At 30.8% G+C, this 13,180-nt stretch overlaps 1 protein-coding gene across 1 annotated transcript; it reads right to left on the reverse strand.

Annotated features, from left to right (window-relative positions):
* Window positions 1-2,794: 2,794 nt before the first annotated feature.
* On the reverse strand, window positions 2,795-7,466 carry LOC107011248 (probable cysteine protease RD21B). Its single transcript, XM_015210659.2, has 5 exons — window positions 6,722-7,466; window positions 5,581-5,816; window positions 5,348-5,485; window positions 4,232-5,239; window positions 2,795-3,491 (listed from the first exon to the last, which is right to left on the reverse strand). The coding sequence occupies exons 1-5, from the start codon at window positions 7,209-7,211 to the stop codon at window positions 3,348-3,350; spliced, it is 2,016 nt and encodes a 671-aa protein (XP_015066145.1). The 5' UTR covers window positions 7,212-7,466; the 3' UTR covers window positions 2,795-3,347.
* Between the last annotated feature and the right edge of the window lie 5,714 nt (window positions 7,467-13,180).

Raw genomic sequence — 13,180 nt, forward strand, 5'->3', positions numbered from 1 at the left:
ATATATGATATTTATATATATATATATATATTTATATATATATATATATATATATATAAAGTTTTATATATTTTCATGAGATGAATATTTCAAAGAAGTGGATGTTGGATGTGCACTAGGTAAGATTAAAAAATAACAACCTTCACCATAAGGTACTAGTAACACGTTTTGACTTTAAAATGAGAAGTCATTTGAGATGATTTAGGTATCATTTATTTTTAATAAGATTAAGATGTAAAAATCTGAATAAGTTGTGCCTTTAAATTTTAATATTTGACTTCAAATACACGTTTTAAATATTATGATGTTCTATTAAGACCCAATTACTTTATAATTAAGATTATTTTTAAATATGGATCTATAAATTTGTCTTTATCTAAATTTATTAAAATGTGAAATTCATTAAATACTATACCAACAAAATATTATCATGTTATAAAAATATATGGTGTTGTCGTGACAAAAGAAAACATGAAATAAAATAATAAACTCAAATCACTGTAATCAAGTTACTGTATTACCTTTTCTCTTTACATTTGTTTGATGTGAAATCACTTGTTAAAGTTTTAAAATTTAAGTTATCAAATATAGTTACTAATTGTGTCAATTTGTCATGAATTAAGATTTATGTTGTTCTGTAACTTGAATATTTTTAAATGCAGTCATGTTATAAATGTCAATACTCAAGTTTCTTAATGAAAAGAGGGAGTTGGTTGGATGATAAGCACCCCTCACTTCCAACCCAAAGAATGCAAGTTCGAATCACAAAGTGAGCAAAAGGGGTAGGAGTTGGCTTGCGAGTTCGAGTTACGAAGCGTACGACTATAAAATTTCACCATATGACGTGTTGTCAATGTGTTACTGAGGTGGCGCAAGTGTATATCACCTCCCAATCGTGAAACTGATATAATATATATAAGGTGATATTTAATTCACTTGAAAGTTTTTTAAAGGAATATTTAAACGTTCATAAAGTTATAGTGCTAAAGTGAATTTTACAAACAAATTTGTGAGAAATTTCATGTATTTTCTCTTTTTTTAATGATGAGAATACTTACTATTATTCAAGATTACTTCAATTTTCCTTCCACACAAATCACAATCTTGACAAATTAAAATCTCTATTCGGTAGTTCATATAGTTTTCTTTATCCATTCTATAAAAAGAATATGAAATCAAATATTCTATAACGTATGTGTTTGGCATCAATGTACATATTTATATGATTTACGAAAGTTGTTTTTCATTGATCTAATTATTACAAATATTTATTTTTGTCTAATTAGTGACTTTCGATGTCTAGGAGATAATTTGTGTGAGAATTTTGACATGAATTATGCAACTAAGGTAAAGAAAGGAGAGAAGCGAGCAGAATTATTTTATTTTTTTTGTATTTTTGTTGGATGTATAAAAGTAAAGTAAAAATTATTTAACAATTGAATTGTAGGTGTATTATACTACTATAACTAAAAAAGTATAAATTTAATCTGTCGTTTTACTCGAAATGAACGATTGAATGATAAATTATTTTTTTTTATCAAATATATAATTAACCTCAAAAAAAAAAATATATATATATATATATATATATATATTCAAATTTATAATATCAAAATAACTTTATCGATGAGAACTACCCCTAAACGCACTTCAGTTATGACTACTTTAGATATAGCAAATGCATTGCCTCTTTTGGTGTAGTATTAGAAAAAATAATATTTTCTTTTGTCCAACAACCCATTGCACATCACACAAACCAAAAATTGAATTAATAAACATAATGAACAGAAAAGGTCAGAATTCCGATGTAGCATCCAGAGGTTGCTTATTTCAAGTCCATTATCAGACCATCCATCTTATGAAAAAAAGAGTAAATATATTGTTTACTGACATATTAATAATATTTTTTTACAAGCTAATAACATCTTCATATTTTATGCTGCTCAAGGTTATTGAGGTAAGCTGACAAAATTTAATTTAGTGTTACGATAGTATACATTTGATCAGTTTGGTAATATTATATCACAAACTCAATCTAATTTTATTTTACAATTAAATTTTTCTATAACAATCATTTTTTCTATGGAACTATGATTCGTGTTACATTATATTATATGTCTCTATAACCAGTGGCGTAGCCACACTTGTGTCAGGGACTTCGTCGGAATATTATACCGTATATTTAAGTAAAATAATAGATTAAGTGGCTAAATAATATATTTTTGACACCCTTGACACAATAATATGATGTAATCTAGTGGTTTTAGACGCCTTGAAAGAGTAAAGATACACGAATTTAAAGTATTTGTATGTTCAAATTTCACTAGTACCAATTTTTTTTCACTTTTTAAGAAGAGCAGATTCACTTTAACATTTGGGCACCCTTTGTAAAATCGTGGCTTCGCCACTGTCTATAACAATATTTTATTATAACAATCAAACAATATTGAAACAAAATGACGTTGGTCGTTGATATAAGAGAGATCTCATTATATCTCCCATTTGTAATAGATTATGCAAAGCAAATTACGTGAGAAGCCATATTTTCTAATATACAAGTCCTTTAAAATAAAACTGGACACACCAAACTTTGAAAAAAGTTGTACTCTCAGAGTATGTCACAGCATAAGAAACTGCATATACTATTTTAGTGAAAAATATTATTAGTTATGTGTATGAAACAGTAGAAGTTAAAGAATTTTTTCCCCCTTCCCATATGATTATAATGTCATATCAATAAGTAACAACAAGCCTTTTTCTGTTCCTTCAATCTGAATTTGTAGGAACTCCAGAGTTAGGCAATCATCATGCAAGTTTATTATTCCACAAATATTTTCAAGAATGTACACAACATAAAACTCAAATGACATAGTCTTCTTCTTAAACTCATGCCAAGTGTTGATGGATTTGAAGATCATGCTAGCCATCATATATACTGAAAATAATATGTATGTACATCATGCAATCTAATCACTCAGATGTTTCCTTTGCCCGAAGCCAGAAACAATTACGATTCACCTCTATAAATTTTTGTATCCTCCACCGCAGACACCATTTTCTTTCAAGTATTAAAACGAAAAATGGTTGGAAGACAGCCAAAACCACCTTCACCAGAAGGTATAGTGCAGCTGCTGGCAAATGCTTGTGGCAGGTCGAATTTTCGGGCTACATAACCTCTTTTTAGTTCTGTATCTCAAGAAATTCATATTTTTGCACAAGCAAGATTCATTAAGGAATTGTACTTGTGGTTTCAGCTAAGAAGTTTTATTCATCAAAATTCTTGGTGTTAGAACCAGAGTTACAATTATTCTTCAAGATTCCGAATGTCCTGATAACAATTATTTAACTCAGAACATTGGGGCAACATGCTTCCTCTTCCATTTCAGAGTTTGGCCCATCTCCTTTGTTTCTTTACTGCTTGTACTCCATGGTAACTTGTAGTGGGCCATTCTTCTCTTCTTTGCTGCCACTCCCACAATATCATCAAACCTCTGCAATAAGGAAAAGAAGTATGAAAGAAAATAATATAAAGATATTCAACAGAATTTATTTTATTCTTAACCTTGTGTGTTTGATTAAACTCTCAGCTTTTTGATACAAGCAAAATATCAAGAGTGATCTACCCTATAAGTTCTCTGGCATTTAACTCCCTTGGCATTGTAGCTTTCTCTCTAGTAAGTGCTCCCTTTGGAAACTCAGAAATAGGAAAACCAGTGAAGACTACGAGATCAAAGAAGATATTTACATCCTCCTGGTGTATGGAAGATTGAAGGGCTCTCGTTTAGGAGATTTTGGTCATGAACAGATACAAACAGGCAGAGAGGGGAATAGCAGATGCTCTAGCAAGATTTTGGGATACAGATGATGTGTAGGACTTACAATTTCCAGGTATTTAGGCCTTAGCTTCCCAAATAGGGGAAAAACAGGTCCTAATTCCAGTATCATATTCCACCCAAATATTTTCTCACTCCAAAGTACCACTATTACTCTCTTGCTTAAATGGTGCAAATTCGAGCCCGGATTTGCATGAAGTCGCTTCACAATATTGGGGTATAAGAGATGACTAACTTTTACCAAAGTTTGATGGAGAAGAAAAATAAGAAGATAGAGGTGGAATAAGCCAATGGAATTATTAGAATTTTCTTTCTAATGATTTTGACGACTCCAACAAAAGGAATAAATTTGTGTATTATAGTTTGGATGTTACAAAGCATCAGATAAGTAGTATTACCTTGAAACAGAGGCCTTCATAAACATCACAAATGGGAAATTCAGATGGGCAGCAATAGTCTGATCCATGACAGCAAACACCATTCTCATAAGGACAACACTGATGACGGAAGCATATGCCAAAGAAATACAACTCACAACAACATGTTTGATATTCAGGACAATAATACCAGTCTCCACATTCACTTGGCTTAGGATAAGGTGGTGGAGGGGGAGGAGGGGATGGCGGAGGAGGTGGTGGAGGGGATGGTGGAGGGGGTGAAGGGGGTGGTGGAGGTGGTGGAGGGGGCGGAGGGGAAGGTGAAGGAGGTAGTGGAGGCAATGGTGAAGGAGGTGGTGGAACAGCTGGAAACGGGTAAGGTGAGGGTGGAGGATGCGACGGAGGGGATGGTGGAGGAGATGGTGGAACAGTTGGAGATGGAGAAGGATATGGTGCAAAAGGTGGCTGAGGGGATGGGGGTGGAGGGAATAGTGGAACGTCTGGAGATAACGGAGGGGATGGTGGAGGAGGTGGTGGAACGATCGGAGACGGATAAGGAAATGGTGCAGAAGGAGGTGGAGTAGGTGGAGAGGATGGTGGAGTAGATGGCGGAATGGCTGGAGATGGATAAGGAGATGGCTCGGAAGGTGGTGAAGGGGACGGAGAGGGAGATGATGCAGAAGGTGGTGGAGGGGGATAAGGGGATGGAGAAGGTGGTGGAACGGCTGAAGATGGGGGAGAGGGCAGAGGGAATGGTGGTGGAGGTGGTTGAACATCCGGAGATGGATAAGGAGATAGTTCAAAAGATAATTCCTTCGTAGGATAAGAAGCCAATGAATTAATGGCACAAACACCATATGGCAAATCACTGTTTCTTCTTATATATCCATATCCCTCCACTCCCCATGATGTTCCCCATGAGTTCTTAATTATCCAGTAGTCATCTTCTCCTTCGGAACCATATCCTACTATTAGTACTCCGTGGTTCAAGTCATCTGGACTACTAGAGCAACTTCCATCATAGATTCCCTGCATGTTTCCATAATACAAAAGAACAAAGTGAACGTCATTTTGGAATTCTTGAGAGAAGAAAGGTCAAAAAAAATGTGTGAAAAAGGAGTAACAGATAAAGAGTACCCCTCTATACAGCTGAAAATCAACACTCGTTCCATCGATGCCAACACTGACAGGTTGTTGAGCAACAGCACAAAGAAGGGCTGTTTCCTCCTGTGGAACATCTCGGTATCCATCAATTGTTACAACCTTGTGGTTCACCTGTTGAGGAACACTGATCAACGATTTTCTTTTAAAGAAGGATATTATTTTGAAAATGAACATAAGATTTGATATGAAATTGATCTGTCATATGCCTTGGTGATCTTGCATGCGCCTTGAGAGGATGTGTATGGGTAATCAAGTTCTGAAGCAATGCCGCCATTATTGATCACCCACTCAAAAGCATGGTCCATATATCCACCATAACAGCCAGTATTGGTTGAATTATCACAGTTGACAAGTTCTTGGACAGAAAGGCTAATAAGTTCACCAGTAATTATTGCATTTATTCCCTCCACGGCTCCACAAGCTGAAAATGCCCAGCAAGCTCCTGCAGATGTTTAGTAGAAATCAAGGTAATTACTCCACTAAAATAGATTTAATGACCAAGGATCATCTGGATTGCTCCTTATTTGTCACGAAGTTGCAAGCAGGAAACACCCATAGTAACATATTGCAATTAGACTGTAAATTAGCTCAATTAGCAGATTGCCTACTCTGCCTTTGACACTACTTATGTCAAGCAACATAATGCATAGAAGCTGCCCAGATATGAAACATGTACCCAGTGTAAGTCAGTCTGACTTAAATGTGGCCTCCAGTGCTATTTATAAACCACCACAAAGTATAAGTACACGAACCGCTCCAAAAACCAGGATATATAAATGACGAAATATTTCTCTAAAACAAAGCAGAAAAAAATTATTTTGGTTGGATCCTGAGCAAGAATATAGTCAAGCATGATGCTTAAAAGAAGGTATTCATATCTCCATTTTCCCATTCTGTGTTACATAAGTGGACAGAAGGAAGATCCAATAGCACATCTTCCAAGTGGAACCTAGTTATCGGTGTTTGTTTTTAAATTCCATCATTAGCAAATCAAATTAAAGAAACAACTGCACCCTTATGTGCTATAATATGAGAGAAACAGAGTTATCCGCTGAGTTACCCTTGTTATTCCTGTCAATTGAATTTTCAAATCGTTCAACTTCCTTTTTTACTATCCAGCGATCTACTAAATAGAAGTACATGGCAACCTCCATTCAATAAGCAACAAGGTAATACTAAAACTGTAATAGACTTAAAAGAAAAAAGTGAAGCAGAAACTCTATTCCCAACCTTTACTATGCAAGTGTTCAGGCCAACTGACAGGCAGACAGAAAAGACAACATCTAGCTATTGGTAACATACTAACATGATCAATTGAAAAGGATAAAAGAGCATAAGTGAGCTTACCACATCGTTCTTGGTTCTTGACCTCAGTGACAGCGCCGTGTTTCCTCCAATCCCTCGAACGAGGAGCATCGCAAGAGATTGAAGTTGGTTTTTCTTCCACATTCTTCATCTGAATAATATTTCTCTTGTTAAAGGGTATCTTCATCTTTGAACCATGAACTTCCCTGAACTCTTCATTGCTCATATCAGCAAAATTGGTCAGACCAACGAAATGTTCTGAAGCTGACTTCCTTTCTGAGTTCTTTTCCACTATATACTTCACATTCCATCTAAACTTCTCCAACCTCATTTCTTCCTCTTTCTCATCCTTGTAAACTTTCCCATGCTTCTGTTTCCATTCTTGGAAAAGTTGGAGAACACTTTCATCTGATATGAACTCATTTGATCTGTCTAATATTGAAAAATCACTATAAATACTATAAACTTGAGATGATAAACCAGCTAAGATCAGAAAAAGAAAAAAGAGAAGATAGGTTCCTTTTACTCTCATTTTTCAGTAACATCAACCATGAAATGATTTTGAGGCACTTCAATATATCTATATATATACTAGATACTACTTTTTTTAGACAAGGCACCTTTTAATGAGATTCCCAATCAGTCGATGCCATGATATGATGAAAAATTGTGGGAACAGTTAACTATTGTTCAGATTTCAGAAATGAGAATAATATAATTGTTTAAGAAAGAAGAGGACGGTAGACGGTAGGTGAGGATATTTTTTAAAATTTAAAAGTATTTTCTGGTTATTATATTTCAACGAACTGAGCTACTCACAGTGAATTCAAATATTTATTGCTTGTCCCCATATACAGCTGGTGACTAAAATAATTTGAGCAATTGGAAGCTTGGTGATAACTTTTTCCATCATTGATGTGATACTCAATGATTCAGTCAACTGTTTGAAATAACCATAATTTATTTCAAGCTTAAGAAGTTCTATTCACTAACTGCTCAATACGATATTTACATAATCAAATCACTTTAATTACGGTTGAAGAATGGAAATTATTTACAGTGAGATTGTATATAAGTACTTGTAAATTGTACTGGTGCATGGGTTGGTAGGTAAGGGATCAATAAGTAGATTAATATTGTTCATGTAAAGCATGTGTTCCTAAGAAATTTGAAAAAAAAAAGAGAAGAAAAACATGTGCATTTGCTGCTAGCTATAGGAATATAAAACTAGCTTAAAGACAACAGCACAGTGAGAAAGAGTAAAATATCATATCACACCAAACTAAGTGGAGATATATTTATGTCTTTTTCAATTGAATCAATTATTAGTTGATTACACATTTTTATGTATTTTTTCCTTTTTGAGAGGGCCGTGAAACGTGGAACCTAGTGAAGATTTTTTGAAGATAGCACGTACATTGATATTTTTCATCAATCAATATTCAAAGGCCTACCAACTCCAATCAAATTGAGTTGATGTATGAAGTCAAACAACTCTACTTTTTTAAAAAGAGAACACACTTTTTTAGAGGAAAATAAACTTGGGCAAACCGGGACAGGCGATCCCCAATTCGGCTCAGTTCGTCGGACTTGTATCTAACCGAAGAAAAATGGCAAAATTGCACCAGTAGACATAAAAAAAAAAACAGTAAAACTATACTCACAAAGAAATTTTATATTTCGTCCAAGTTAGCTGTCGATTTGAACAACGGCGATAGCGATGATTACTGATTTATTGGTAACAATCAAAGTAGTACTTGTCAAATTGGAACCAGAGAAGCTGGTTGTGATGAGTTACTGTTGGTGGCAATGCTACTGCTCCGATTATCATTTGGCAAATCCCAGGCGCAAACCTGAATTTCGTAGCAATACTGAACTTTGAAAAGATCTTTTATCCCATATCTTTTAATAGTATATTTTAAAGTGATATATCTATTTCACGTGAACACGTTATTATTTATAATATTAAAATTAAATAATATTAGGTAAAAGGTCTTCGATTTAATTAAGAGTATCGTTACAACAATTTGGATGAGAAATATCTTTTTAGACTTTTCTCTTTTTTTATTTCTTTTTGCCAAATTTTTAGGTCCTATTTTTTTCTTATAAAATTAGGATATCTTTAGTTTATAATGATAAATTTTTACTTTTTTATCTTTTTAAATTATATTTTCTATTAAATTAAAACTAAAACGTTTTATAAAAGTTCAAGTTTTATTTTTGAGACAAAGGTCAAATATATATATTTTCAAATGATTCCTAATAGGTTAATTCAACCCTTTTATTACTTTTTGGGATAAACACTATCTTCGTTATTGATCAACTAGTTTCAGAAACGTGCGTTGCACGTTTATTCTTTATTGTTATACAAATTTGTATAGGCCTAATCTAATGTTGATAATTATCAATTATATTATTCTTTTGTATATGTTGTTTTATGCAAAAATAACAATGTCAATCAATTCTTTTCATTTAATTTTGGTTATTTGTTTGCAAAATANATAGGGATAAAATTGTAATTCAACTTTTTACTTAAATTCTTCCCACTTATAATAATACTAGTTTTAGAAACGTGCGTTGCACGTTTATTCTTTATTGTTATACAAATTTGTATAGGCCTAATCTAATGTTGATAATTATCAATTATATTATTCTTTTGTATATGTTGTTTTATGCAAAAATAACAAAGTCAATCAATTCTTTTCATTTAATTTTGGTTATTTGTTTGCAAAATTAAAAAAATGTTGAAAAATATAAACTAATTAAGATAATATAGTACGTATTGTAGTGGTGAACTCTTTCTCTAAATTTAAGAATGGATGCAAACATATCGAACAAAATTATTAAAGACATAATGAATAAATATATATTTACCATGTTAATGAGGGAAAAATTGACCAATAAATTGATTTTACATGAATTTATAGAAATTATAAGATGATGAAATACAAAGATGAAGTGAACTTATATTTTTTGTTCACTTTATACAAGAGATCATCACCAAAAAATCTATTAAAAGACGAAAATAATTGCAACCCAAAAAAATTATAATAAAATATAAAATCAGTAAATAAAGTGCAAATATATGCACAGACAAAAAGAAGGATCATTTGAGCAATATAACTAAGGAATATTAGTAAAAAAATAACAAATAATGATACCACCGACTTTGAAAGAAGTTTCATCATATAAATTGAAAAATTATTAAAAATATTTATACATAAATATTGTTTTCGGCTATTCTTTATACTAAAATAAAGACATTATCTAAATTGAAAGAAGGGCCATTATATGTTTTGTCTCCATATTTCCACGATGAATCAATATAACTCTTAAAATCAAAACTCAATATTATTTTGTAACTGAATCCCAAAAGTAGAAAATGGGTATGAATGCATGACTATGAAAAGCTTGTTGAAGTTATGAATATAGAACTAATAAGATGATTTTTACTTTGTTTGATAGATCATTTGACTATGTTCAAATTTATAGAATCAAATAAAGAATATGAAAAGGTCATGATTCCATGGAAGATGAGAGGAATTAAACATTTTAATTAAAGTAATAACTAAGAAACTAAAACTTTCAATAAATGTGGAAATATGTAACAACTTTCTACATTCAGATTTAATGTATTTTGTTTAAAAGTCTATTAGTATAACTTTAAAAGTTAATGAAAAACATATTTTTATTTCCAACTTTTGATGAGTATGGTTAATTAATTAAATAGAATATTATTAGAGGAAATTATCTTTTTAAACTTATATCTGATTTGTAATATAAAAATATTTAATAGAAAAATTATCTCTTTTGGATTAGTTAATATAACGCATGAATGAGCGAAAAAAAGTAAAATCACTAAGGTAAATGCAGTCATAATGAATAGTAATTCTTTGATAATGTGGTACTAATTGATATTCCCAAAGAAATTATGATGGGAAAATTTTCTATTATGGGAAAAAATGTATACAAAAATGAATCTTTTTGTCTTTGCAACTATACAAATTCTAATCGGATACTAAAGGGTGATGAAATTGCAATATTTCTTAAATAGATTATTAACGATCTTTTAAATTAATTGAATTAGATATGAACAATAAAAGAGGTAATATAATGAAAAGGAAAAAAAAAATAAGATGTAACTATTTAATAGTTAATTAATTAGATATATAATATTTTAATTTAGTATAGGGACAAAATAGTAATTCAACTTTGAAGTTGAAAGCTTCCCACTTATAATAATATATGATATGATATGATTAATTCAAGTATACCCTACAACCCCAAAAGTATGTTTTCTTAGAAAGGGTCAACTTTACCTTTAAATTATTTGAATGCTCTTTTCTCCAACTTTTAATCAAAATCAAGGAAAAAATAGGTATGTATTTCATTGTTAGACAAAAATAAATTTTATATAATTTAATAGCAAATACAATAATTTATAGTACGCACTTGACTAATTGATTTTTTTAAAAAAAAGAAGAAGAATTAAAAGTTGGGAAAGGTTAAATACACCATTAAACCATTTTAAAAGTTTATATACACCCTTAAATAATTGAAAAAAAACAAGTGTAATATATCTGTGTGGCTTCCACCATTACTGTAAGGGCAATATTTTAAAACTTTGATATTCATGAGTAGATCTGAGATAAAATAATAATATTAAAAATATGGTAACAACAAAAAAAAGACACTTAAAACAAATGCATCACTTAAAAATATAATTACAAATAACTCTGTCTAATAAGAATGGACTGAAACTAAAAGAAATGATGAGTAATTTGTTACAATAAATTAAATTACTATAGTGAGATGCAAATTCTTTACTATCTCATTATACATAAGATAAAAAATACTTTTGGAAATTGTAATTAAATTGATTTAAAAGATATTGTGCATAATTATATAAGTTTTATTTTTATTTTCTCATATGAAATTGATATTCCTTTTTGGAATCTAACTAAATTCGAGTTCATATTGAGAAATCTTATTTTGAAGTAAAATATTATTTAACAAAAATAATCTTATTTATAGAGTTGAAATTTCAATTTTTTATTTTAAAAAATAAAAGATATATTTACTATTTTATTGTAACTTTTGGTAATAGGTGAATTATAAGGTATTTTGCTTGCTTTGGATTACAAAGGTGAAGCTAGAGTTTAAAGTTTATGCACGAATGAATTTTAATTTTTAACAAATTAAACATATTGAATAAAATTTTCAAATAAATATAATGTTCATATTTAAACTTAAAGTTCCTGAATGCCTGAATTGTCAATCTATTATCATATGTTATTGTCAATTTCAATTGTCATAATCTCACAGAGCCAAAGCCCACGCTTTCTTTTTCTCTTTATTTTGGGTCGTTTTCAGTTTACTTTCTTATTTATTGTAATGAATTATTGCTCTGTCATAATCGGTCCTAATAAATAATAGTTTCCTTTCTATTTTAAATTATATGAATTAGTTTGAATCGATGAAAAAATAAGAAAGAAGAAAGGTATTTAGAATTTTTAATTAAAAATAAGTAATAAATATTTGTATAGTTCTTAATTATAAATTATTTTATTAAAAATAAAATAGATATTTTAAAATTAAATTGTTATTAAAGATAAAAATATGTCTTTTTTTTAGACGGATTAAAAAATAATCCAATAAATTAGAACAAAAGATGGGATAAATTAGAGATAAATGTAATTTTCAAACATGAAGAAATGCAAGGCCAGAATAGTTGAGCACTACTTCTACTTGGTAAGTATCACGTGACACTTCCATTTGATATTTTATTCTCAACTACCAAATCAATCACTAAGCAAATATTATTAATAAAATTCTGATGATTAACGATTCTTTAAAAATCGTTAACATGAACACGTGGAAGTTATAACACGTATTCACGTATCAAACGAGACAAAGGTTATAATTAAAAGATATAATAAGATGAATGAAATCATCGCACTCAAGAAAAAAAAGTTTAGGGATATTATTATTTTGTTTGTATTTAATTTTTTAAAATTATTTAACTTTCTAAGTTTGATGAACATAAAACATTGTGATTGTCAAGTTTGACCTCAGACGTTTCATGGAGCTCATTTTCGTCATTCCAAATAAAAAGGAAACAAGCTTAATCGAAATAAATAATACGCTTCTTTCTTTATGATCCATCAATATAAATTTCAATCGCTTCAAATTAAATCACCTTCTACTCGACGAATAAGTGTTTGGGCCATAATGCACCAGAAGGAATGCATAGGTGCTTCAACAATCAACTACTTACTAATCGTCTATCATAATCCTCGACCTCCATGCCCTCCTATCTAGGATCATATCCACAATGAGCTAAAAATCTATTATGTTATGTTTGATCACCTCTCTCCAATTCTTCCTCAATCTACCTCTCCTCAAACTTATTACTGTCAATCTCTCGTAACTCCTCCAGAGCATCCACGCTCCTCTTTACGTGCCCAAAATCAAGACGTGACCGTGACTTCACTAGTTATC

This window comes from Solanum pennellii, chromosome 2 (genome assembly GCF_001406875.1).
Source record: "Solanum pennellii chromosome 2, SPENNV200".
Taxonomy (NCBI): domain Eukaryota; kingdom Viridiplantae; phylum Streptophyta; class Magnoliopsida; order Solanales; family Solanaceae; genus Solanum; species Solanum pennellii.

Excerpts from the sequence above, each read along its gene's own strand:
- LOC107011248 (XM_015210659.2), bottom strand. The coding sequence starts at position 7,211 with ATGAGAGTAAAAGGAACCTATCTTCTCTTTTTTCTTTTTCTGATCTTA. Across the intron at positions 5,486-5,580 it reads GCGCATGCAAGATCACCAAG|GTGAACCACAAGGTTGTAAC; the intron begins GCATATGACAGA and ends GTTCCTCAACAG. Across the intron at positions 3,492-4,231 it reads ATGAAGGCCTCTGTTTCAAG|AGGTTTGATGATATTGTGGG; the intron begins GTAATACTACTT and ends TCCTTATTGCAG.